Source organism: Lontra canadensis, unplaced genomic scaffold (assembly GCF_010015895.1).
Source record: "Lontra canadensis isolate GAN:19392208 unplaced genomic scaffold, GSC_riverotter_1.0 scaffold84, whole genome shotgun sequence".
In the NCBI taxonomy this organism is placed as follows: domain Eukaryota; kingdom Metazoa; phylum Chordata; class Mammalia; order Carnivora; family Mustelidae; genus Lontra; species Lontra canadensis.
The window spans coordinates 5898285-5924420 of record NW_022631078.1 but is presented as its reverse complement, the minus strand read 5'-3'; the positions used below and the strand labels follow the sequence as shown (position 1 = coordinate 5924420).

General features: G+C 51.6%; 1 protein-coding gene across 6 annotated transcripts in view; it reads right to left on the bottom strand.

Annotated features, from left to right (window-relative positions):
• PACSIN2 (protein kinase C and casein kinase substrate in neurons 2) overlaps positions 1 to 26136 on the bottom strand; it is a 129943-nt gene that overhangs the window by 29196 nt on the left and 74611 nt on the right. For 5 of the 6 annotated variants that reach the window (XM_032882839.1, XM_032882835.1, XM_032882838.1 and 2 more), the window contains exon 2: positions 8985 to 9121. In XM_032882839.1, the coding sequence (XP_032738730.1) occupies positions 8985 to 9044 (60 nt within the window). In that variant the 5' untranslated portion in view covers positions 9045 to 9121. Of the gene's footprint in view, positions 1 to 8984; positions 9122 to 25008; positions 25027 to 26136 lie in introns of those variants that run through there. The other variant, XM_032882837.1, reaches the window with a different exon arrangement.

Below are 26136 nucleotides of genomic sequence, written 5' to 3'. Positions count from 1 at the left end.
TGTGGTCCCCACCTTCCTGGGACTTTATGGTCAGATAAACAACCCAATTACAACGGCAACAAGTTCTGGAAGGAACCCTCTGGCTGGTCAGGACTGCTGGAAGCAAATGATGTTTGTGGTAGGAGTAAAAGGGGACTCTGAGGGGCAAGGCTGCTTTCTGGAGGCTTGCGGCAGGAAACCAAGGCCCACGGAGCATGAGCTAGACGAGATCCCACCCCCTTGGGAAGCTTCCCCTCAGCTCAACCCTCCCGTTACTCTTGTACGAACATCTGCGGTTGCACGCCTAAATGTGCTAACAGTGGGGTGAGGGAAAGGGCTGTGCCTTCATTCTCCTCCATCCTCCACGCCAGGCACGCAGAGGGCGCCCCATGGTGTCGTCTCAGTGTCAGAACAGTGCTGGGAGCCGGATTCCCGATCCGGGTACACGGCGGGGGGTGGACCAGGAGACTGCTCCATGCTCAGCTGGAGGCATGTGCAACGAAGTGACTCATGAGCCTTTATTTACCAAGTTCTTAATCCAGCGGATCAATCCAGCTCTCCTCACAAAAGCCAGAAAGCATCAACTCCGGGAGCGCCATCAGAGAGCAGCGCCACACATGACAAACGAGCAGCTAGCTAATGCTTCTGCCAAGCTGGAAAGAGCTGTGTGGGCACAAACCAGCAGCTGCTTCATTTATGCTGACAAGGCTTGCTGTCAAATCCGGGATCCGAGTTAGTTTATCCCCAAGTCTACCCATGTCCCAGGCAGGCCGGGAGGGCTCCTGGCGCGGGCCTGTCACTGTCACCACTTCTCCACCCATGTTCCTCGAGAGGCACAGGACAGATGCCACATCCCGCACACACCGGCAGGGCATCCCCCAGGGGCCAGCAGGGCCTCCTATCTCAGCCTATCCCGACCCCTACTCTGAGCTTTCCTTCTCAAATGGGGTCACCAGGGATTTTAGGGTTGTGAGATGTGCTGTGTGCTTGAAAGCACACAGGGGAATAAGGAGGATCTTTGAAAAACCAAGTCCAGGCCTTGCTTTCAGACTGTGCTCTGGCAGTCCTCGTTTCTATAGGATTCCACTTCACTTACTTCTCCCCTTTGCCTTCCAGCTCACCCGCCCTCTGGGCTCCCAACTTGCCCTGCCCTGGGACAGAGGGTCTAGGAGCTCTGCACCTTGGCGCTCCCCGGAACCACTACATGGACCAGCCCCGACCTCACTGGGCTCGCCATCCTCAAAGGGCAGTAATACTCTCTTCCTGGCTGGGCTCTCAGAGGGTTACAGACCCAGTTCCTGGCTGGCCTGCTGGTGTTCACTGGTCTGTGCTCCGGCGGACTCTGCCCAGCCCCAGTCCTGCCACTGTCCCGGAGGCCTCACTCCAGTCCCAGCTCCAGCATTAAGCTCTCACTCCCCTTGCTGACGGGCCCGCCATCTGGTGCTGGAACTACTCATCACGTAGGAGGGTGAAGAAAAGGAGGCTCCTCACCCCACAAAGGCACCCGGTGCTACGTGACAGTTTTAAAGCACAAATCCTAGACTTCAACAACTTGCAACATTAATGGCATCATCGATCTTTAAATGTTCAAATGAAAAAGGAAGACACAGAGACCCAGAAATCCCCGTTTGCAGATCTAGCTCCAAAGGCAGAACACATAGAGTGGAGAGGATGGAGATGCTGAGACACAGTTATCTTAGAAGTGGACTCCTCTCTGAGAGTGCTTGGCGGGGTTCACGGAGCTCTGCGCCCTCGGTACATACTGCTCAGATGGCAGCAGAGGCCCAGTGACACCCCTGGACTTGTCCGCGAGCGCAGCACACACCCTCCCTGTCACCCCTAAGACTCCACCCTGGAGCTCACCGTCTCCGGGGCACAACGCTCGTCCTTCAGCCAAGTGCCCAGGGAACAGCCGGAGGACACGGCTGCTGAGCAACCAGGTCACACCCTCTCTGATTCTCCCTCACCCTCCAGGCGGGCGCTGCACGTGTGGCACCCTATGGCCGTAAGAGCTGCCGCTGACAGGCTGGGGAGATGGTCTCCCTAGGTTTCTAAGTAAGGGCTTGCTCAAGACTGGCAGCTCTCGGCAGAAACTCCAACAGGGAAAGGAGGCAGGGACAGGTGTCTGCCATCAGGCGAACCCCTGGGACACAAAGCCAAATTACCTGGTGGGGAAACTGCCAGACTGGAAAAGTGGGACAAGTACTTCCTCTAGGTAATGGCCCCTTCCTTCCATGACCATCCATCCCCTCCCCAAACTGCTTTCACAGTGCCCCACGTCTCCCTGAGTCCCCTGCATCTGAACCCCTGGGTCAACTTTCAGTGATTCCTGTTAGCAGCCCCCTCCCAAACGCGCACACACACCACACAATGGGACCAGGAGCTCCCTCACCCCATCTCCATACCTGGGTCCCTCGGCGCCAGCCCCAAACATCTGTATACAAATGTCTCCATGGAGCTAAGCCAACACAGTCTAATTAAGCACTCAAGAGCCCACCAGCTCCAAAACTGTGTAATTCTACTTGTTTACTAAGTAGAAAAGGAAAATGTTTTATCTTACATGACTTAAGTTAATTTGACATCACTGAAATCAAATGAGAAAATAATTTATCTTCAGAGGAAAAGCTTGACAGCAAAACAATTCTCTCAAGGAACGGCTCTTTTTCTGGCATTTAGACAGGGGAGGAACAAGCCGGCCCCAAGTTGAGAGGCTGCCGGACTCACCCAGCTCTGTCTGTTCCCAGGCAGGCAACGTGAGCGTGCGGGGCCGAGAAGCAAACTCAGTGAGGAGGCCGCATGCCCCTCAGGCTCAGGAATCAGGGGACCCTGGCCACGTGCGGGTGGTCGATTCTGGCAACCATCTCGGGGAGGGGAAACCTGCAAGGCCATGTCATCGCCTAGGAAACGGGGAAGGCTATCTCACTTCTCTGAGCCCTCGGTGTCATTCATACACTAGCCAACGGTGTCCCCGGGTCTGACCCCAGAGACAGGGCGTGACTTCACACCGAAGCGGAAGCATTAATGTGTGGCAGTCAGAGCAAAAGAACATTTCTCTCCTCTGAGGAGCTCCTGGGAGGAGAGCTCAGGAGAGCTCCTGCGAGCTGAAGCAAGAGGGCCTGAATCCCAGTTCCACCACCTACTGTTGATGCGAAGCTGGGCACCAGCAAACCACCCGAGCCTCAGTTTCCCTCCCTGTGAAATGGAGATCACCATCTCAGAAGGCAGCTGCAGGGCTCGAGAGCACCATATAAGCCAGAGTGGGGTTCTGGCACGGAGCGATACATGCTGGCCATTGTCACCGTGTTAGAAGTACACAGACCATGAGCATATAGCTTACGTGCACACAGTCTCATGACTTATCAGAGCACACCCATGCGTGGGACAGAGGGGTTGTGGGGGGACAGAAATCATGTCCTTGCCCTCAGGTTGTTCAGAGCCCAGAGGGAGAAGCAAACACACTGGATGGGCAGGCGGGAAGCCCGCCTAAGCCTGCCAGAAGGGGTCAGGAAGGCTGCCTGGAGGAGGAGCTGGGAGAGGAATGGAGATCAGGTTGGAGGAAAGACAACCAGGAAGGGAGGCAGCTCTCTGCGGACAGGCACCTAGAAGAGCCACCCAGGGCAGCGCTCCTCGGGAAGGACCAGGTGGCCCAGCAGCCGCCAACACATGCTTATGCCTTCGTTATGCTACAGAGTGTGGTTTTACTCTGCAGCTGATGGAGAAAGAGCTTCCCAGCCAGGGCAAGGAGTCATACAGGCCTGCTTCTCTGGATGAGCTGCCCGGGCCCCGGGTAGAGAACAGACTGAACACGGCACAGAGGAGGCCAGTGCCCCAATGCCCGGTCGTGACACAGCAAATGCTGGTTTGCCTGAAAGAATGAATTAGTGGTTCCTTGAGAAACGTCAGGGAAATCGAGGCATGCCACCAGCCTGCTGGGAGCTCTGCCCAAGCACAGCGGGGATTACAACCAAGCTGATACACCCACGAACCGGCCGTCACATAGGGGTAGGGGCGGGGGGACTCTGTCTGGGTCTGTCTAAGCGGGGGGTGGCCGGAGAACAAATGGAGGCAGGGCAATTTCTTGCCTCGCGCCTGATGTGTCCCCTCGTCCTTGCTGCCCTGTAACTGCCTGACGCGGCAAATGTTGGCTCTGGGGCCTCAAGACTACATACTCGTCTCGGGACCCCAGGACTCAGCTGTGGGTCTGGACCACGGCGGGTGCCAAATCAGGCTCCATGGAACCCACCTACACAGGGCAGCAGCATCTTCTAAATACGTCACCTTTGCAACTGTCCCAGAGGGATGGGAGCAGTGCAGGCCAGTCCATGTGGGGATGTGCCCGTGTGACACTGTCTCCACAGTCGGAGAGGAAGCTGCAGGGAGAGGCTTCTCTGAAGAAGATGGTAAATACCGAAGTCACAGGCACCTCCTGCAGGCTAACATTCTTAGAACATTTCCAGCAAGATATTTATGTCCTCTTCATCCCCAAATACTCTCCTCCTCAAAGGCTCTTTGTGCCCACAGAGGACGCAGTACAGGTCAGCCCGGCCTGGCTTCTCTGGGGAGATCTGAGCGCTAACCGCACAGATGGCTGACAGCTGAGCAGAACCCCTGCCTCCGGGACGAGGCAGACTCAGGACCCAGTTCCCGAAATTAGCAGTTTGTCTTCCCAGCCTGGTGGCTACTGAGCCCTTGGAGACTCAGGCAGCGGCAGGCCTGCTGGTGACAAACCCGCCATTGTGTGTCCAGAGCCCGCTGAATGTGGAGGAGGCCAGGCTCTCCTAGGAAGGCCTGGTGACACTTGAAAAGGCCCACAACCTGCAGCCTAGGCTCTCTCACTCCCCACCAGCCCCATGGCCTATGAGAAGACCCAGACGCAGGACCTAGAAACTGAGGACACAGTAGGAGGGCCCTTAGGCTCCTGAGGTGAGCCAGAAGATTCGCCAGCAGTAACTGAGCTGCCCTACCCCACACCGGGAAGCCTGCGAGGAGGACATGCCAGGCTCCAGCTTGCTGAAGAAGCCACCCACGTGGGGAACAGCCTCCCCTTGGCCCCATCCTGTCCAATCCCATAGGACTTCTGGCCTCCAAAACAGCCCTCTGCAAGGGTGTGCTCATTCTGGCTTCCAGACTTGCTCCAACTCGGAATGCCATCCCATCTCAAAGTCCAGCCCTAACTACCCCACACGCCTTCTCTGGTGATGCCGGGCAGCACGTCCTTCTCCTCTGAACGTCATGACGCTCAGAGGCAGACTGTGGCTTGGCCCCACTGACTACCCCCACCCTGCCATGGAGGCCATCGTCCTCTCTCCTCCAGGAGGCTTCACTGCGGGACTCAAGAGCCCGCTCCCCCACACTTTTTTAAAAGAAATATTTTATTTATTTATTTGACAGACAGAGATCACAAGTAGGCAGAGAGGCAGGCAGAGAGAGAGGGGGAAGCAGGCTCCCCAATGAGCAGAGAGCCCAATGTGGGGCTTGATCCCAGGACCCTGAGATCATGACCTGAGCTGAAGGCAGAGGCTTTAACCCACTGAGCCACGCAGTTCCCCCGCTCCCCTTTTCTAAATGGCTCACTGTAAGTGTTGGGTAATACAGAAATCCCCTCCGAATATCTACAAATACTTCCATTAGGTATTAGTCCCTGTGGGTGCTCTCTCCTCCCAGGACTTGCTCACTCATTCATCTAGCAAACACATGAGTGCTTAGTGAGTACCAATCCCACTCATCTTCCAACGCATTCTCCTGCCCCGCCCCCAGTGGGAGCCCACTTCCTGCTGTGCCCCCCAGCAAATCCTACAGCACTCCACACAACGATCCGTCTAGTGTCGGTCTCCTCCCATGTAAGCTTCCCTCGAGATGTCACAGCCGAAAGCTGCTGGTGCACAGGGTCATGTCCGGCCTGTGCAGGCACATAGCCAGCATGCAGAAGAGGATTCTGGAATGACCCACTCCAGTGAGTACCTTTCAGTGGAAAGGAGTAAAACTAAGCCCAACAACTTTTCCACCTTGAGACCACAAGGCTTTCTGTAGATCTGTACTGGTCTGAGGGTCACCTCAGTGAGAAGACACCTCCTGGGGGAAAGAGTGACCCTGCTGGCAGCCTGGAGAGATACGGGGCTGGCGGCACGCAGCCGCGTCGCTACAGCTGAATGGGATGGGCTCACCCCGAGGAACAGCTCCTCGGTTCAGTGGACAGCCCGCGGGGAGGGGAGGACGTCAGCACGCTGATCTCTCCAAGATGAAGGGTCATTTCAGAGAGAGCGTCCCAAGATGAGCGGGGCCTGACTAGAAAATAAACCATTGCCTTAGCATTCCTCAGCCAAAGGAGATGTTCTTGTCCACTGATATTATCGCCGCTAAGAATTTAACAGGGAGCCTGAGAGCTTAAATCAGCGACAGGACTTGTTAAAGCTGCTTCATTTAATATATGCCGGCAACTTCTGCTTTTTTTTAAAGCAGCAGCTAAAGACTTCTGTAGCAGCCCTGCAGTTAGCTGCCGAACTTCTCCAGAGCGGCTGCTGCCCTCAACTGGGTAATTCAAACGATGCTCCCAAGTGCACCCTGTAGAGGCAGATGACCCCCGGCTCCCGCATCAGAGGGACAGAGCTCCCAGCCCGCACCTGCCCCGACACCCTACACCACTTTACACATGTGCCTTCCTTGTGAAACCCTCACGACACCAAGATATAGGTACCATTTTTACCCCCACTTTTCAGATTAGGAATTGAGGCAAAGAAAAATAAGTAACTTGCCCAAAGTGCCCCCTCCGCCCCCAAGGCAGGGACTCAAGTCCAGGCCATCCGGCTCCAAAGGACGCATCTGAACTTGTCCGGCTGCCTCCCTGGCCTATAGCTCACAATCTCCGCTGGGTGCGCCCGTCTCTGCACCGCCATCTAGCTCAAGGCGGGTACTGATTAGTACCGAGGGTAACGTCACCGCAGATACAAAGGTCCCCCACAGCTCTAAAGGATACTATCTAGTTTGGGCTCGGTGTTGAAACCAGCAAGGACCTGCTATTCCAAAGACCAGCCTCCCAGGAACCGCCAGGAAAGCTCTGCATAGCCCTTGCCGGCTCCCCAGGTGCTTCTGCAATGCCAGCAAGGCCACAGGCTCTCTGGGGGCAAGCAAGCAAGGTGGGTCCTGCCCGTGAACCTGGACCTGCACGCAGAGCTGAGAGGCAGTCCCGAGTTTCAGCACCGTCCCAGAGGCACCTCCGAACTATATCTTGTAACAGCTCCGGGCATCTCACCACCACCACCCCTGCCCCGGTGCCATGAGAATGCGCCTAACAATGACAGGGAGCTGCTGCTGCAGGTGGCTGGGACTCAACTGTGATTCTATTGTCACTTTTGTTGCATTCTGTGAAATGTTTCCCGGGGCAGATGTACCTCTCTGGCTACTGAAATTTGAGCTCTGGCCTGGATACCCACCAGGAAGGCTGCTACCAGCGGAGCTGTCCCATTTCCCATTGGTGCCTTAAAGGACCTGGCACATAGTAGCTGCTCATGAAACACATACTTTTAATAAAATGAACTATTCAGCTAACAGTTGATAATGACCTTCTGCCCAATTTTAAGAAAAGTGTTAACAGAATTTTTTAAAGATTTATGAGAGAGAGAGAGAAAATCTCTCCTGCGCTGAGCAGAGACCGACACAGGGCTCCATCTCACGACACCAAGATCATGACCTGAGCCAAAATCAAGAGTCGGATGCCTAACCAACTGAGCCACACAGGCACCCCATAGAGTGTTAGTAGGATTTTGAGTTCCTTGCCCATCTTTTTAAAAACTGGGCACCTGTGATCACTGTCTCTCTTAGACAATAATATCACATGGTATTTGGTCTCAGATAAAATTATACACCTAATCAATTAAAGAAGTCTATAAAACTAGCTTGTGCCAGTCCCCAGAAACCCCTGGCATCCTCCCCATCTCATGCACCGCTTGAGCGACTGGGTTCAGGAAAGCACCTACGTGGGTGCTGATACATATACTCTTGTTTTATCCTGCAGTTTCCCTTGAAGGCCAGTATCATCTCCCTTTAGAGATGAAAACCTGAGGCTCAGATCAGTCAAGCCACTTGCCTAAAGTCACACAGCTAGCAATGGAACAGCTGGGATCAGAACCCAGATCTTTTCAACTATAAAGCCCGTGCTCCTTCCACTAAGCCCCCAGCTGCCTGGCAAGTTCCAGAGGTTTTGCCACAAGAAAATGGACTTTCCTTTAAGCAGCAAGGAGGAAAAAGTGGGCTCAGGGAAAGTGACTTCTAGGACAAACCCCCCCCTCCCAATATCAAACCAGGAAAGGAGTTCCTCAAGGGTGTAGACTCATAGGAAGATGTTCTGACAGGCTCAAGGGCAGTGGGTCGGCCCTCTGGCCACCTGCCTGCACTGTCCAGCATGAGGTCACATCACCACCATCCGCTTTTCCACACACAAGTCGGCAGTAACACTGCCTCTACGGCCGAGCCCAGTAATGAGTGCGCGCAGCACCAAGTCATGTCACGGCTAAGCAGGAGAAGGAAGATCTGAGAACAGACAGACTGGTAAGACCCTGACAAGAACCTCTAGCCTCTCTCCCTCTCTTTTTAAGATTTTATTTATTTATTTGACAGAGGGCTTGAGCCAGAGAGCACAAGAGGATGGAATGGCAGAGGGAGAGGGGGAAACAGACTCCCCACTGAGAAGGGAGCCCAGTGCAGGGCTTGATCCCAGGATCCTGGGATCATGACCTCAGCTGAAGGCAGATGCTTAACCATCTGAGCCACCCAGGCGCCCCAACCTCTGGTCTCTTTATCACTCTTTCCTTGCCAGGTAAATTCACCACCCGCGCGATAGCTTAGCCATACCTGCCACCATCTGGATCTGACCACAGAGACCTGGCCTGCTTGGGGTCTGCTGATCTCTGCCTCCCTTTCCCCCCGCAATTCTGGCCAAGAGAAGCCAGGTCTGTCAGGCACCATCAGCCTGGCCTCTGCGTTCATGAGGAAGCAAGCGCGGGCATTACCTCCCAGAAGCTATCGCTGGATACTTCTACTCCAGCGGAATCATCGTAAGCGACAGACATCTCTCCAGGCGGTGAGGGAGCAGCAGCAAATGCTTATGGCAGAGGTCAACTTCAGATGCTCAAAATCCTAGACAAACCTATAAAAGAAAAGCACATTGTTGTGGTTTTTGTAATAAGCGAGCCATCTCCATCCCACAACTTGCATTCCCATCACTGCTTTGGTACAGCGCAGTCGCAAAAGTTCCCTTGAGGTGAGAGAAAAATCAATAATAACGTCTATATACACATATGTTACATGCATGTGTATGTGTGTTTCACATTAACAACTGCACCTTCTCAACATCTTACTGAAGAGCTCAAAGAGCTTTCTGGAGAACAGTTCATGTTTTAGACCAACAGACTGACAACCTTACTCCTCCTCATCCCTTGAAGAGAGACAGAGCACAGGTAGGAGCACAGGTAGGAGAACACGCGAACGCAGGCAGAATCCCTGCATCTCTGGGCTCGCCAGGCGCCAGCCTGCCCTACCTACCCCGCAGGACCAGTGATCCACCCTGGAGCCCTGACTCCACCCCCAGCCTCCCCCATGGCTCACTTGTGTTGGGCACTGTCTCCCCCTCCCCACCCATGACTGAGTCCCCTCAGCCACTGAAGCCCCAAGGCCAGACCAGCTCATTCAGTTACCGTCTGAGTGAGGGTCAGCTGGAGAGAGTAAGGACGAATAAGCGAAAGGGATCAAAGCTGGGTCACGAGGCGATGTTCTAAATCCAGGCGAGAGAAAAGGGGTGATTAACCTCTTGGTAGAGGGAGGAAGCTGAAGGACCCCCCGCGACATTCAGGATCACAGATCATGGTCCAGAGCCACATGAGACTCCCTGACTTCTTGGTGGAAAGCGAACTCCACCTTCCTTTCCATCACCCTGCCTTCCGATCACGCCGCCAGAGATCCGGAGCTTGCCTAACTACCGTGGTCAGGAATCCAAAGCCTCAGCTTTGCCACTGGAGGGCCTAGGCAGGGTGGGGCAGGATCCACACCGCTATACCAGCAAGGTGCAAGACTTTGTTCTAGGTGCTTCTCCATATGTGATCACACTGAATTCTCACAATTCCCTGCAAGACAGTCTAGAAGCATAGTAAGGAACAGGAACACAGGCTCCAATCCCAGACCTATTACTCACTAGCTGGGCAACAGTGGACAAGTTACCTAACCTCTCTGTGCCTCCATGGCCTTATCTATAAAAGACAGATGAATATGAAATACACATCAGAGAATTATAGTGACGGTCAAATGAGGCCAGACATGCAGGGGTGGACATAGTAAGTTACAATGTAATTGTCACTGGACAGCAATTATTATCACTATCATTCCTTTCACCTCTCTAATTGAGAAAACTGATGCTTGGGAGGTTAAGTAACTTGCCCACAGTCACCCACGTAATGAATGGTGGAGACAATATTTGACAAGTTTGTTAAGGTAATGTTCTCTCCATTATACCAAGAGGTTTTCCAAAATCTATCTGAAGTTTAAATAAATCTGGTGTCTTATAACCTAAGATCTAGCTGCTATTAAAAGGGTTTAATCTGATGGATATGACAGCTTCTAGAGTTGAACAGCGCATTGTGTGGCCAATAAATTCAAACAGTGATGACGGTACTTCAAAGCCGAGTGCCCCACTGCACGCACACTATAACGAGGCAATTGCCCGGGTGCCACATGCCCACTCTTCCTGCCAGCAGGCTGTCTGGACCTCTGCTTCGTCATCACAGGGCAGCGTGTCATTGTAACTCCAGGGTATCACAAAGGCCGACGGGCCGCTCTGGCTGGGCCCTGGTGCCATGTTTCACAGCACCCCCTTCTCTAAGCAATCCTATGCTCTTGGCCAGGGCCCTCCTGGGAGCAAGCCAGCCCCCATCTGCAGTGGCAAAAAGTCTCCTACCCAGACCAGCTGTCTCTGCTGCAGGCTCCTCAGGAATTATCTGGGCTTTGGGCTCAGGCGAGTCTCAAAGTGGCCCAATCAAGCCACTGGCAGGGCTGTGTAGGCAGCTCTGGGAATAGCTGCTCTGGACGGAGAAGCAGTTCCATACCTGGAGAGTTCAGGCAGAGGGATTCATTTTCTGCCGGGGTACAGCCATGGTTTAGACACAAACAGGTGGTCGGTTCTGCACAAGATTTAGCAAGAGCATACTAAGTGCCAGGAGCCAAGAAGAGGTTGCCCCTGGGCTCAGCACAAAAAGACACACTCAACTCCTAGGAGAAAGAACCTGAATCACCACGTAACAAAACCAAGTAACACTGGAGCTTGTGAGGGCTTCAGAAAGGTGATGGGCTGATCAGCGGGAACAAAGAAAGTCCAGCTTTCCTCACCCGAGTCCCATGGTGGGACATACCCACCCACATACCCACAGTCTGGGGCCCTGTGCCCGCCCCAGCACTGTGCTTAGCAACTGCGACAGGCCCCAAGGTGACAGCTGTACCAATGCCAAGCTGACTTGGGCCTCAAGGACGGAGCTGTCAACATTTCACCATGAAGAATGATGCTTGCTACATAGCATTTTAAGGTATCACTTTTTAGGTTAGAAAGTTTCTACTGTAACTCTACTAAGAGCTTTTATCTCAATCTTATGTTTACATAAGATTGGCTTAATTTTTCCTTAAATGTTTGGCAGAATTTGTCAATGAAGTCACCTGGGCCTAGAGTTTTCTTGAAGTACTTTCAACCACAGATTCTGGTTAAAAGAGAAAAGACTATTCATCTATTTTCTATTTCTTTGTGTGTAGGTTTTGTAGAGTTGTGGTTTTCCAGGGAATCTAGGTAATTTTTTTTTTTCAAATTTATTGGCATGAAATTGTTCACACTACCCTCCTATGATCATTATAAAGACTGAGGGACCCGCAGTCGTGCCTCCTTTTCATTCTTGACATTAGGTTTTGATCGGTCTCAGAGATTTATCAATTTGCATTTTTATTTTTTCAAAGAACCCACTCTTAGCTCACTTTCAGCTGCCTATTGAACATCTGTCTTCTTTTTCCTTCATTCCTTCCCTTTATGAATTTCCTTCCCTCTACCACTTTTGGCTTCAAGTTGTTCTTTCTCGGACTCTGGACACGGAAGTGTAGCTCATTACTTTTCTGCCTGTCTTCCTTTCTTCTTTCTGTGCATTTAAAGCTACAAATTACCCTTCAGGTGCAATTTTAGCTTTAGTCCACAACCCCATTCATTTTTCTTAATAGTCCCATGAGGTAGGTATTCTTATTTTCTCTTCACAGATGAGAAACTGAAGGTCAAGTGACTTGTTTAAGGTTATAAATGGTGATAAATGGTGAGGTCATGGCTCAAGACCAGGTTCTGTGGTCCTAAAATGCAAGTTCTTCCTATTATAGTACATGACACATAATGAGCAGTTTATGGGTATTATGAGTAAACTGCTATGAAAATATCAAGAAAGCAAGAATGAGAGTGCTTTCCCCCATAGGGTATGGGATAAGCTGGAAAGGGACTGACAGGCAGACGGGCTCTGCATGGGTGTCCAGGAGAAGGGTTTCCTATCTGTAAGCAGGGAGGGTGGTCAAGATGGGTCAAGGGAGACCAAAGAAATCCAAGACTGGTGATTTTACAAAAGTAAAAGAATCAGCTCCCAGCCTTCAAGGTTCACACAAGAAATGTTCTCCCGACAAACAGTGAGATTTGTTCTTTCATGATCAGAATTTGACTGGTTCCACGACTCAATGTGACCCAATGATCAGCCACTTTTCCTGGGCCCAAATGACCTGGGGCCACTTTTCCTAGCCCCAAAGCAGTCACATCAGCCATACCCAGGCTCAGAGATGAAGGGGACTGGAAAGTGTCACTGGCGCAGTGACAATGGTCTTGTATGAACTTAAAACTGGAAAGAGGGGATGCCCTGCCACTGTCAGCTGCTTGTGGTGAAACAGATTCATTCGTTCGACGAAGACCTAAGTTTCAAGAACTGAGCTAGCGCTGGGAATACAAATAGCCCATGAACTAGGCCTCGGTTTCATTTAAATGAAACTGAAAACAGCTAAACTGGACTAGACTAGTGGGAAAATCTTCAGGAAAGACCCCAATGTTAAATCTGTCAAATGCAAACAGAGGAAATATTCTTTGCCTTTTTAGTGCCTTAAATAAAGTGAAATCAGGGGGTGGGGGGGGCACCTGGGCAGCTCAGTCGGTTAAGAATCTGCCTTTGGTTCAGGTCATGATCCCAGAGTCCTGGGATCCAGCCGTGCAGGGCTTCCTGCTTGCCGGAGAGCCTGCTTCTCCCTCTCTTCCCGCTCAAGCTCTCCCTTGCTATCTCTGTCTCTCTCTTCCAAATAAATATATAACATCTTAAAAATATATATATATATGGGTTCCTGGGTGGCTCAGTCAGTTAATCATCTGCCTTCATCTCTGACAGGCAGTCCCTGCCTTCAGGGTCCTGGGGTCGACCCCCATGTCGGGGTGGGGGACAGTGGGTGGAGTGTCCCTGCTCAGAGAGGGGCCTGCTTCTCCCTCTGCCTGTGCTCTCTGACAAATTAGTAATATCTTAAATAAACTGAAATTGCTAATAAAGGCTTGATGACAGCCAACATAGAATCTCATAATATCTACTCTACGTATTCACACAAGACAAGAAAAAGTGCCAATACCCCCATGTTAAGGGGTCTCAGTGAACCAATCAGCTTGGGTATCGTTGTTTGTTTTGTTTTGTTTTGTTTTGTTTTTAATGTATCTGCAACTTAGAAAAACAAAAATAACCCATGCTTCCATTGAGAACTCAAGAAGAGAGTCTGGCGGAAGAAGGAAGAACGGAAAGAAGGAGCATCTATAGTTCCATCACTCGTGGGTAGCCCAAGGCCTGGTCCTCCCACAGCTTGTTTCCCGGATCACTTCATTCCCTCCTTAAAGCGAGCGGGGGACACATGTGACTACGGCGCCTAGAATTACAGACAAAGAGCTCTAAGGTAAGAGGAGAGGGCACAGGGCATGGCCTGTGCTCTAAGAGCAAATGAGCCTCCTGAACAAAGCCCCCTAATGTCCAGGCAAACACTGGTGCTCTGCTCTAGTGTGTGTGCGCTCACTTGAGTGTGCCCCCTCCTGAGTGGGAATCAGTTGCAAACCGGGCCAGACCCCAGGAGCCAGGCTCAGACCCCCAGGGAAAACAAGGCCACCAAGGAAGGAACTAGAAGAGCTGCCTAATGGCACCACGTAGCTGTTCAGTAACTAAGAACCAAATGATACCCCCTGGCTGAAGGTGGCCACGCCTGGGTCCGACAAAGCGAGCCTGCTTCAATCAAGCTGTGATTCTGCTTCCCACCTGGGAGCCCAAGTAGGCATAAATCAGTAACACAGCTGCTCCCATGCATCAAGCACTTCTTAGCACCACCCAGCGGTCTATGTGACCTGTAGATGGATTTTTCTCTCTCAAAAACTCTGCAAAAGATGAACAGGAAGGAAACTGAGGTCCCAACAATTCAAATCACTGGTTAAGGGCCCACAGCCTGTAAACGCTAGGCCAGGACTCAAGCCAGACTATCTGATACCACACTACCCAACCACAGCAGAACACTGCTCATGGGGCCGAGTCATTCCCAGCTCTGGAAGACCCACTTGAATGGGAGGCCAATCCCTCACAAAGGGGGCTTGATTCTCAGGGCTGTCTTATTAATAGAGATGTCCAAAACATCCCCAAAGGTCCTCAGACTATCAGGGAATGTAACTCAGAATTCCCTCCCCCCACACACACACAAATATCTCTAACCATAAAAATGAATCTGGTTGGGGTGCCTGGGTGGCTCAGTGGGTTAAGCCTCTGCCTTCGGCTCAGGTCATGATCTCAGGGTCCTGGGATTGAGCCCCGCATCGGGCTCTCTGCTCAGCAGGGAGCCTGCTTCCCCCTCTCTCTCTGCCTGCCTCTCTGCCTGCTTGTGATCTCTCTCTGTCAAATAAATAAATAAAATCTTTAAAAAAATGAATCTGGTTTTAGTGCCCTCTGGATTAAAGAAACGTGTTAAGTCGGGGAAGTTGAGGCTTCAGATGGCAGTAAGAGAACTCATAAACCTGTTCCTTCAAAGGAGATCAGGTCAGGCAAATTTCCTGGTTCTGCAGCCTTCATTCATTCCAGGTCCTGAGCCAGCCAGAACCACTGCTAAGCCTAGAGACATGCTGAGAAATCAGCAGGTTTCTAATGCCAAATGGTACTGAATTCTCGTGAACTAGGTCTACCGATGCCAAAAACGTATGATGTGTGTTTATTCATCAGCTGGGTGCTTCTCAGGGGGATGGTGAAGTTCCTGGGAAGGCAGCGTGGCAGTGGGTGGAAAACGCATATCGGTTCCACCTCTGTGACGTCAGTCATGGTTCCCCCAGAGCCCCATTCTCCTCTGTAAGGCAGGGACACCACCCGCACCCTTCCCTCCCCGAGGTACGAAGAGGCTCAGGGGAGATCACGGATGTGGGAGAACTCTGGAAAAGTACAAAGTGACCAACAAGTGAGCTAGTACTGATCTTTTAGAGGACAGGGACAGAAGCTAGCCCTGCTTTATTCTGCGTCACACTGTCTGGCACCCCATAGTTGATGGATCATTTCTTCCCGAAGACACTGAACTACAATACTCAGATGTAATGCTGAACAGGTTCCATCACCTCTGAACAAAGGCTGCACTTGCTCCCAGTCTCCGGCTGCCTCATGGAGCAAGCTGTGTGCTGAACACACCAGAAGAGGCTTTTACAGTCTAACTTGGTGACAGGAAAATGCCATCTGAATTCCGAACAACAGATTCTGAAATGAACCTTTAGGACAAGGTAGTGTGTGTTGAGTTATTCTTGATTCCCTCCCATTATGATGGGAAAAACAAAGCCAAGAAAATACGTTCACCATGGATTGCCCCTAGCTTTGTTTCTTTCCCCCAAATCACATGTGTGCCAGTTCAAGTGAGGCACACATCTCTCCTTTCCTCCCTGCAAGGGTCCAGGGTACCCACAAGAAGGAGCCTGTAACAATTCCGGGGCAGACCAGCAGACTGGTGGAGATGCCAGAAGCAAGCAGACAGGCCTGGGCCAGAAGACGACCAAGAAAACCATCCCAAACGCCAGAGTAGGAGTGAGTCTCCCTGGGGTAGGCGTGCCAAGGCCTGGGCTGAGATAATGCTGGAGCGGGAAGGAGGGAAGGCGGGGAGGGGCTGAGGGGCAATCACAGCAATTTTTAAAACTGCATCTGTGACCAGCAAGCCTAGACTCCTTTCAGGAAGGCCACCTGGGGCCGTGGCCGGCCCCTCACAGAGATGCAGCCCAGGGACTTGGAAGGGTTTCCTGCACATCGGTCCTGCTCTTCTTTGATAAACATGAGCCGGTAGCCAGGGGCCTTCACAATCCTGAAATAAATAATGATGAAATAAAAACCCAAACCATTAAAGGACCAAGATCAACAGGGCAACTTTTACTTGGGGCTGATGTCTAGGGAAAATAAAGATACTTCAGGGAACAAGACAGAGATTCTAATAAACTCGTTTAAGACTTCTCCAAGAAAGTCAAGAGTTATTGTACCATAAAACACAAATGAGCTGCTATGAAAAAGGAGAAATCAGGAAATTAGTAAAGACTTTTTTCTTGATTTTTAGGACAACTTATTACCAAAATAAACATTTTGATGGAGAGTCTGTATAACTGAATGACAAGATTAAGGAGGAAGCTCAGGACCCGCCACTACAGGCGTTTCCTATCACAGAAAACAGAAGGGGAGAGAGATGTGAGCAAGAGGCTGGTTAAGGGACAGAAGAGCCGCCAGGAAGTCCTGCGGGCTGGGAAGGGTGGGGGTGAGGTGTCCTAGAGCACTGCTGGCTTCCCACTCAGGTCTAGCACACCCAGTGCTACGTCGAGAAGGTTCTCGAACAAGACCTGAGGCGGTGCAAATGGAACAGGCCTTGCAGCCTTTCCCTCTCCAAAGGCTCTGGGAGGAAGGCGGCTACGGCCACTCAGTGAACTGCTGGTCGTCTGTGCGACAGTGTGCCGTGCCTCAGGCTGGCTCCCCTGGGAGACCCTGACATTCCAGCTACAGGGATGGTGCGCTTCTGCCTGGGCCCTTGTCTGTCCATCGAAGGTGTATGAGCAGCAAGCTTGAGACTTGAGAGCAAGGAGACCCTAAGCACACGGATCATCACCCCTTCTCCTCCCCACCCTCCTGAAATGCACATTCAAGGTCCTCCTTGCGTGTCCTGGCACACAGCAGGCCCTCAATAGACGTATGTCAAGTACCTATTCTAGGAGGCACTTGACAGGAATCTGGGAATCCTGGAACCTGGGAATGAGGCGGGGTAAAGACTTCCAGATCCCTACATTCCAGCAACTTCTGCCACTGAGGTATGTAAACACTGGTGAGTCACAGCTACTCCTAAAAGGGCATGCAGAGTCTCAGAGGTTAACAGAGGTTGCCAAGGTGCCCTTGGCCCTGGCTGGGAACTGGCATAACCTTCTTCTCCTCTGGGCCTGATAACAACTATCAGGTAAACAAAAAGTACACATTACATAAGTACATCTAGGTCCCTCTTAATGCCCTTAATTTGTTCCAAAAACAAAAAAACAGAATGGGTCATTAGGCCAAAAGGCTATATTACTATAAATCAAGAACATTCAGAGCAAAGGCACCATGTTGCTGTCTCCCTGAGAGTCAGCCAGCCATAGGGGGAAAGCCCCCGTAGTCCTCCGTAACTAACCGCGGAAGGAAGGAGTCCCCCCTGCTACCCCTTCCCCGCCACCGCTGACCTGGCTCCGTGCTGCTCCACGGGCCTAGCCATGAGCACATGCTGGACCCAAGGTTGGTTTCTTCATTATCCACAATGGGGTATGACTAGAATTTCTTCTAAGCCACTGTGTGGCCCAGGATGAGGGGAGGATCATTCCTTAAGGAAGGGCTGGATTTCCCCATTCATTCTACAGACGGATGTTTGAGTACCTACCGTGTATCTGGCACGGTGGCTAGGTCCCCAGGAGGGAGCGGTGAAGGACAGACGAAGGCCTGGCCCGCCTGCAGCTGACGTCTTACCAGGGCAGGCTGACACAGAGTGAAGTACAAACAGCCCCGGTGTGAGGGCAAGCGGGCATGTGAAAGACAAGGGAAAGGCTTTTCCAGAAGAGGGAGGGCATCAGCAAAGATCCCATGAGTGCTGGGCCCGTCCCAGCACGCAGTACGGTGGGAACCCAAGTGCTTGCCTGAGGAATCGGGCGGGACGACCTGGCACCGATGAGAAGCTGCAGGGGAACTCAGCCCCCTGTTGGAGCTACTGTCTCAAAACGCTGAGCTGCAAGTGCCTGTAAGATGTGCTCGTGAAGACCAAGCCGCGTACATGCGCGGTCACTCTAGGTTTGTCCTTCCATGTTCTTACACGCCTCTCAATGCACGGAGTATTCAAAGAAGAGAGACACCTAGGCTTTGACCCAGCAGTTTCCTCGGAAGCTTTATCCTACAGATGAGTTCATCCAAGAGTCAGATGTAGGTATTCACGGTGGTATCACTGGTAACAGCAACAAAAAGAAAGAACACTGAAAACTACTCACTGTCCTTCAAGAATCGAAGATGCCGACACACTTCTCCACAGCACCAGGGCAGCCAGAGGAGAGAGAAGGAAGGGAACTGTGTATACAGACACAAAAGACATTCCCACCTCTCAAATGGGAACAGTGGGTGTCGCATGGTACAGGAGTGTGACACACTGGCATTAAAAAACAATCAGGTGGGGCGCCGGAGTGGCTCAGTGGGTTTAAGCCTCTGCCCTCGGCTCAGGTCGTGATCTCAGGGTCCTGGGATCGAGCCCTGCATCGGGCTTTCTGCTCAGCGAGGAGCCTGTACCCCCCCCCCTTCTGCCTGCCTCTCTGCCTGCTTGTGATCTCTGTTAAATAAATAAATAAAAATCTTTAAAAGCAAAAAACAAACAATCAGGAGTCCACCAGAGTGCACCCCTGCACACAGAGTCCCACCGAGGCCTCTGATTTGCTCTAGGGGATATCTTGGGGGTGGGGAGGGGACTTTACAGCTCACCTTGTAACCTTCTAAACCATGAGGATTGTGACTATCGGCATGCGACACTTTTACAATACAAAAACTAGTTAATAAAAATGCTCCTTTTTGTTTCTCTAGCGGCCTGGGCTTGAACGGAGGGAGGGCGCCTCTGTACTATGTGCTGCCCCAGAGCTTCAAGACACGATGCCACAGGCACCCCCAAGGGCTGACCCCTTTGGTACCCACCCCCACCACCAGGAGCTCTCACACTCCCAGACCTTCTCTACTTTATTTTGCTCCCTCAAGCACTTATTTCCTTCCAGCGAGTTCTGTCATTTACTGGATCCTTTTGTTCTTTGTCTATTCTCTGTCTCCCCGTCTGGAACGTAGGCTCTGGGAGGGCAGGGGATTTTTGTCTGTTGTGTCCCCTGCTGTAGTCCTAGCACCCAAGGTCTGACCACAGAGCAGTCACTCGGTAAAAACTTGCTGGATGGATTCAGGATGAGAAAAGTTGAATTGAGAAGTCTCGGCGGGTTTGATTCATGCAGAATGCAGATCCAGCCACAGGTGGAAAGTAATTGGAGCATTATTGTGAAGATGTTTTAACTCCAGTGGTTAGAATTCTTTTATAAACAACCCTGCGTATATAAACTAAACCACAAATGGGTTTACAACCACAGTGGGGATCGAGGGGGGTGTGTGCAGCTCGGTTCCCGACTGACTACCGCCAGCCACGCAGGAAGCCGTTCTGGGGCTCACCTGCCTGGGCCGGACCACCTGTGGGGCCCACGGGCCCCTAAGTCCTCTCTGCCTCCAGCCTTGGCTCGGGCTATTGCTGTATGCCCAATCAGTCCCTTGCTTTCAGGACAGGGTCTCTTGCTTCTCTCTAGCTCTCTAACGGCCTCCCCTGTAGTGGGCGCTCGGGGAGCAAGGCCTGAGGTAATACACTGCTTTGCACCATGAACAAAGCAGGGACATTTTTTTTTTTTTAAATAGCTTAAATATCTGGCACGGCCTATTTTGTTTCCAGTGACTTCATCTGGAAAAGTGAACAGTGCACAAAGGAAGAGATAGAGATCAGCACATAAAGGGACTCCTATCTCCGGAGCACTGTAGCGCGCGGACGGCAACAACGGAAAGCTGCCTGTGTGCTGCAGGACGCTTGGTTTTAACAGCTGTCCCCTCTGGGGAAGGACACAGAGGCCCACGGCTTGGCAGGTCCCAGGCCGGGACAGAGAGGGGAGGATTCTCCAGAAGCACCCACCAGGGTGGGCAGTGTGGGCTGAACACACTGAGAAGTGCGTCCGGAGATGAAAACACAGTATCCGGGAGCAGAGAGCTTGGGGTGGCCGTGGACACCATCCCTGAAACGAGCAGAGGGGTCCAAGCACATCAGGGCACCGAACGACCCGCTGCAAACTACAGCGAGTACTGGTGAGAAGGGGAATCGCAGGAACTCCACGGGACACAGTCCACGGGACACAGCGGGGGACACTCAGCTGGGGACACACAGCCGCTTGGCTCAAAGCAAACAGGGCCCGGCGTCAGGAGTATCACAGCTGGGAAGAGAGACAGAGTGGAGGAAGACGCATCTTATTTTGTTTTAGTCCATGCCACGGAGCGTGGTCCTTCCCACAGAGGAAGCCATGCTGGGGAGGGCTTGAGGGAAACAGGGAAGCTCTCCCACAGTCCGACAGACACCCGCTGCCACTGGGGCTCAGCACAGCCCCCGCTGCGAGGGTCCTTCCCTAGCTGTGCTCTCACAGCCAGCGCTCACCGCCGAGCCTGCCCCAGGGTCCGCCCCAGTGTCCCCTCCCTTGGCTGGCACAGGGCTGTCCCAATCACCCAGGGCTCCGCCACCCACCCTCACTCTCATCACTCGCGCTTTTCTCCCCTGCCACCTGTGGTCATCACGGCCCATGAGCCATCCTGCGGTCTGCTTTTCTCAGCGGCACAGCAAGCATTTCCCCCACTGTGCGGGTCTTCTTCCTGTCGCTCCTGACGGCCGTGTAAAGTCACTCTGTGGTCCCACACGACTGCCCAAGCCCTCACGGCCCGATCTCAGGGGTTTGGGTCTTTCTTAGTCAGAACCAAGAAGGGGGCCCATCCCATTTCTGTCCTGCTGCTTCATGGGCTCATGTGCTCTCACGACAGCTGGAGAACCTCCGGCTACAGTTTGTAAAGCAAGATTTCAATCTGGCCTCCTCCATCCACATTTCAGGCGCAGATCACACGCCCATGAAAAAGGATGACCCCAAGACACACCCTGGCAGAAAAATGCTGCTGCCTCTGGGGGACCTACCCGTTTCACACGTTGAATCAGAGTATTTCAGGAGGTAGTCACATGAATATTACACAGTACTGCTCATGAGTAAGAAACGGACGGAGAAGGGACAGTCAAAGAGCGAGCTCACGTGGAAAGGAGGCTTCAGTTGTTGGGGGAAACAGGCGGACAGCGAGCTTCTCCTGTCTTACTGCATAAATGCAGAAATCAGATTGCTTGGAGTTTTTGTTTCTTTTTAAGAAACCTCAAGTAAATAAACCTTTATAAAATTCTAAATAGGAAATGCCTTTAAAGTATTAAGTATTGGGAGGGTTTAGGACTCACTCTAGTCAAACTGATGCAGACAACCGGTTATCCACATGTGGAGGACCAGTGTCCTTCAAACCAGTGGGACGGTGTGAATGTCTGAACACGATCCCCTCAAGAGGCAAGAAAGGAGGCAGTGGTGGCGGTGGTTAATCTGTGTGATTCAGGGAATCACTGGGTACACCCTGCCAGGAATGCCAATTTAACACACACACGCACACACACGTATTCACATGCCCCAAATAAACCCAACAAAGCTATACTGAACAAAAGTTAATTTCTGATGATTTAGAAGCCATTTTCTACTCTTACTGAGGGCTCTCAGGGCCAATGTTTGGAAGACTCAGCCCAAATTTGCCATTAAACAGCTGGGACCTTGGGCAACTTCTCAGCATCCCACTACTGATACTAGAGAGTGTGGAATTCAACTCTTAAATTTTTCTGAGCTTAAAATGTTTCAGAAGCGCCTCCTACTGACAAGAGATTGTGGGAGAACTCAAGTGGATTAAACCCAAGTTGTTTTAAGAGCACCTGCTTGCAGCGACCTTCATGGCTACAGAGTGCTTTCCTCCTTTACCAGATCTGAGCCTCACAGCCCCGCCCCCGTGAGGACAGTCTCACCTGGACCCCAAAGTCCAGCTTGAACTCGTTTCCAGGGGCTCACTGCAAAACATGCCTCAGTCAACACAGAGCCCTTGCTTCCCAAGCATTTCCACATCACAGAAGTTACTGAACAGTGCTGGGGACCCAGGATGTCATCTGTGCTGTGAGGTCTCATATAGGAATGCTACTGTTTAAAGGAAAGTTGACAGCAATTAACACGCGCATTTTACAAAATGAGTAAAAAGAGGCATGACTGTCACATATGCTGTGACAGGCACTCTGACCCTAGGTCCCAGGCTCCTCGATGAAGACCCCCCTGCCACTGGGTGCTGGGAGGTCAGGCACAATGACAACTTGGGGTTGGCAGGGGAGTCAGGAGATCGGGGAGCATTAGGTGGGAGCAGTGTGCCTGCTTCGGAACTGCAGGCAGAAGAAAGCATCTCTGAATCCCACAGCGATTCTTCAAGGTTTTCTGACAAGGTTAGCCAGTCCGCCTTCTAGAATGGAGTGCACACTGGCCATGTGACTGGGGACATCTTGCCAATCCTGCAACGAGCTCTCCAAAGGATGACCTACTCCCAACAGGGACAATGCAGGAGGGTTACCCACCTTCTAGGCCTCACAGTCCCTCCCATCACCCCCAGGGCCCAGGACAGCACAGTCCTTTTGGGCCCTCACACCTCCCTCCACATCATTCCTTCTCCTTAGAACCACCTCATGGATGACTGGTAAGATACTAATTATTCTTCAAGGTCATAATCAAATGTCACACCTCTTCCACGAAGCCTTCCTTTATTCCCAGTCGAAAGTAAGCTTTGCAGCCCGGGCTGCTCTGAGTAGCACGTTCCTCTCCTCCAGTACCCACTCCATCCAACCTTAGGTAGACACGGTCATGTGAGGATCTGTCTCAATCAGGAGACAAAGGGTGCCTGAGGGCAAGGACCATGTGCTATCTATTTCTGTAGCCCAATCATAGCACAAAGTCATTTGTACTGAATACAAAAGTCCTTGGGCCCTGAGCCCTGTTCAATACAATGAGACAGGAAGTGGGAGTCTAACTGGTCCGACTGCCAGCCCCTGGGATGCCGCCCCGGGCATTAGGTAGCAGAAATAACCATCTCTCCTCTGCTCCCAGTTTCACAAGGAGAACACACAGCAGCACCAAGGTTCACCACCCAGACCCCTTTTCCGGACCCAGCACACCCTGTGGGGCTTCGTGTCCTGTCTCGGAGCCCGGCACAGATGAGACGCCCACTCGATCCAGACCCAAAAGCAGATGGAGGCCCGCATTCCTACTCACTAAACAACGGGACACGTTATTAAAGAAACAAATTTTGAAAGTGACTGTCTTACTTTTAAACTTATTGAAATGTTTCAAAAATGTATTTGGAAGTCTCCAAGTAGGTCACCTTAAAAGAATAAACAGCATGCTGACAAAAACCAAAACACTTTGGTGGTTTGAACTATTCATTCTTTCAGTTTAGTTTGAATCAATGGGAGAATTTAAACATTACAAAATGTAAGATTCTGACAGCTCAAATTCAAAAGTAAATGTCTCCCTGAAATAAGTACACTTTACTTCTTACTGATATTCCTTAGAGACAGATGCCACATGCATAATACAGTGGCTTCTAATGAGAAGTTAGACTGGCTTCAAGACTTTAATGTGAACTAATACTCAAGTTCCTGGTATATTATAGTCTTTGTAAGTTAAATGTATTTGCATGGACTTCCCTGATTAAAAGCATGAAATTAAGCAAATGAAATTAATAAATTTAGAAACATCACTACTGAGGCTACAGCAGATGCAGCAAAGAACTTAACAGATGCATTTGAGTAAAAGGGGGTGATGGTGGATGCAGTGAGTAGAAGGGAAAAGTGGAGGAGGATGAGTCAAAGGAAGTTGTCAAACTGGGGACAGGCAGGAGAAAAGGCCAGGACAACATGGCCAAAAGCTGACCACAGTCCCGGTAGTCCTATTTCTCACCAGGGTCTCATGGGGTCCTGGCCCCACAGCCCCAAGATGCACCACGTGGGTGGAACTCTTCCCTGAACATTCCCCCATCTGACACGTGCTAGGCCCTGACCCAGTGCCAGACACCATGCTGAGGGTGGTCAGGGGTTGACAGTGCCCTTGGAGTGGAGTGGGGCTCAGTTCCTGTCCCCACCACACAGCAGAAGTCACAGTGACAGTCAACATTTATTAAGTGCTTCCTAGGTGTGATCACCGTTCCCTCTCAGAACAGCTCTGTGAAGTAGCTACTACTATCATCCCCATTTTACAGATGAAGAAATGAGGTACACAAGTGTTTCAATAACTTGACCAAAGCCACACAGGTAGCAGGCGGCGAAGCTGGGACTCAGACCTGGGTCAGGTGCCCCTGAGCCTGCCCCTTCACTGTCAGGCCACCCTGTCTCCCTCGGTGAGACATGGCAATGGAAAACTCCGAGAAGAGACAGAGGTGAATGATGTAAGCGAGACAGAGACAGCACTCCAGCTGGGACTCCCACAAGGGTACCACGTCAACAGGCACGCACGTGTGCACTCATTCACTCCTTCGGCATTCGCTGAGCACCTGAGCAGGAGTCCTGTTCTGGAAGCACGCCTGCTCGAACAGCTTAGGGCGCTGGGGGAGACACACCCGCAAGCCCTGCCTGCCTTGCTCACAGGTGTACCCCAGAGCTGGGCAGGGAGCCCAGTGTAAACAGGGCAGAGATATGTGATGGGGAATGAACTAGGCACAACCCCAGCCCCGCCGCACACCTGACCATGGGCACGTGATTTAAACTCTGGAGCTTTGTCTTCCTCACCCAGAAAGGGAAACGGATACTGACATTACTCCTTGGCCTTGCTGGCGGATGGCATGCCTCAGGCATGAGCAGAAGTAGCTGCTCTCCACCGGGACGCTGAGGAAGCCCGGAATCGCATGGTGGCTTCCCAGGGGCCACAAGCGGAGTCCTGAGGAGCCCGCGGGAATGAGGCAGGTGCACAAGGGTAAGGGCAAGATGTCCCAGACAGAAGAATCATGAGGAAGGGTGGGGGCGGGACAAGGCAAGAAGGGAGGGCAGGAAGGGAGCACAGGCCAGTCAGTGTCAGTGAGAGCACCCAGTCTTCAGAGGGCTAGACAGCATGGCCGGGTGCCCACCCTGAAACAGGAACAGTGAGCAAGGAAGGAGGAACTGGGGTCACATTTCTATACAAAAATCCCCGTGTGGTTTAACCTTGATGAGTTTCTCATGACTTGTAACCCTCCAGCTGTTGGCTAGGTTGAGAACAATGTTATGCACTACTAACAGGGACATTTTTAAATTGACGAGACTATGCAGAGACCAGAGTGTTGCTTACTTACACAGCACCTCTCCAAAAAGAGCCCAGCAGGGGTGCCTGGGGTGCTCAGTTATTTAAGCATCTGCCTTAGGCTCAGGTCATGATCCTGGAGTCCTGGGAATGAGCCCCACATTGGGCTCCCTGCTTGGCGGGGAGTCTGCTTCTCCCTCTGCCTGCTGCTCCCCGAGCTTGCTCTCTCTCTCTCTAGTTCTAGCTCAAATAAAAATCTTTAAAAAAAAAAAAAAGAGCCCAGAAAACTTCACAGAATCCCAGACACAAGGAATTCAGGTGGTATTAGTGACTCTAAAACTCCAAAGTTAAAATGCAAACAAAAGTTTAATATTTTCTTAGGAAGCCCAATGTTAGGTAGATCAGAAAACCCACACTTTCAATTTCTAGTCTCCTCAGGGCAACCTTTTTAAATACTTAAATCATGTCACTTCCCTGCTCAACACCCACCACACTCAAGAGTTAAACCCTAAATCCTTGCCTTTGCTGCAAGTCCCATCTCCACCTGCCCCTGCCTGCCCTCTTCCACACTCCTTCACTGACTGGCCCTGTTCTGCTCTGGCCACAATGATCTTCCCTTTGTTTCTCAAACATACTGAGCCCATCCCTGCCTCAGGACTTTTGCA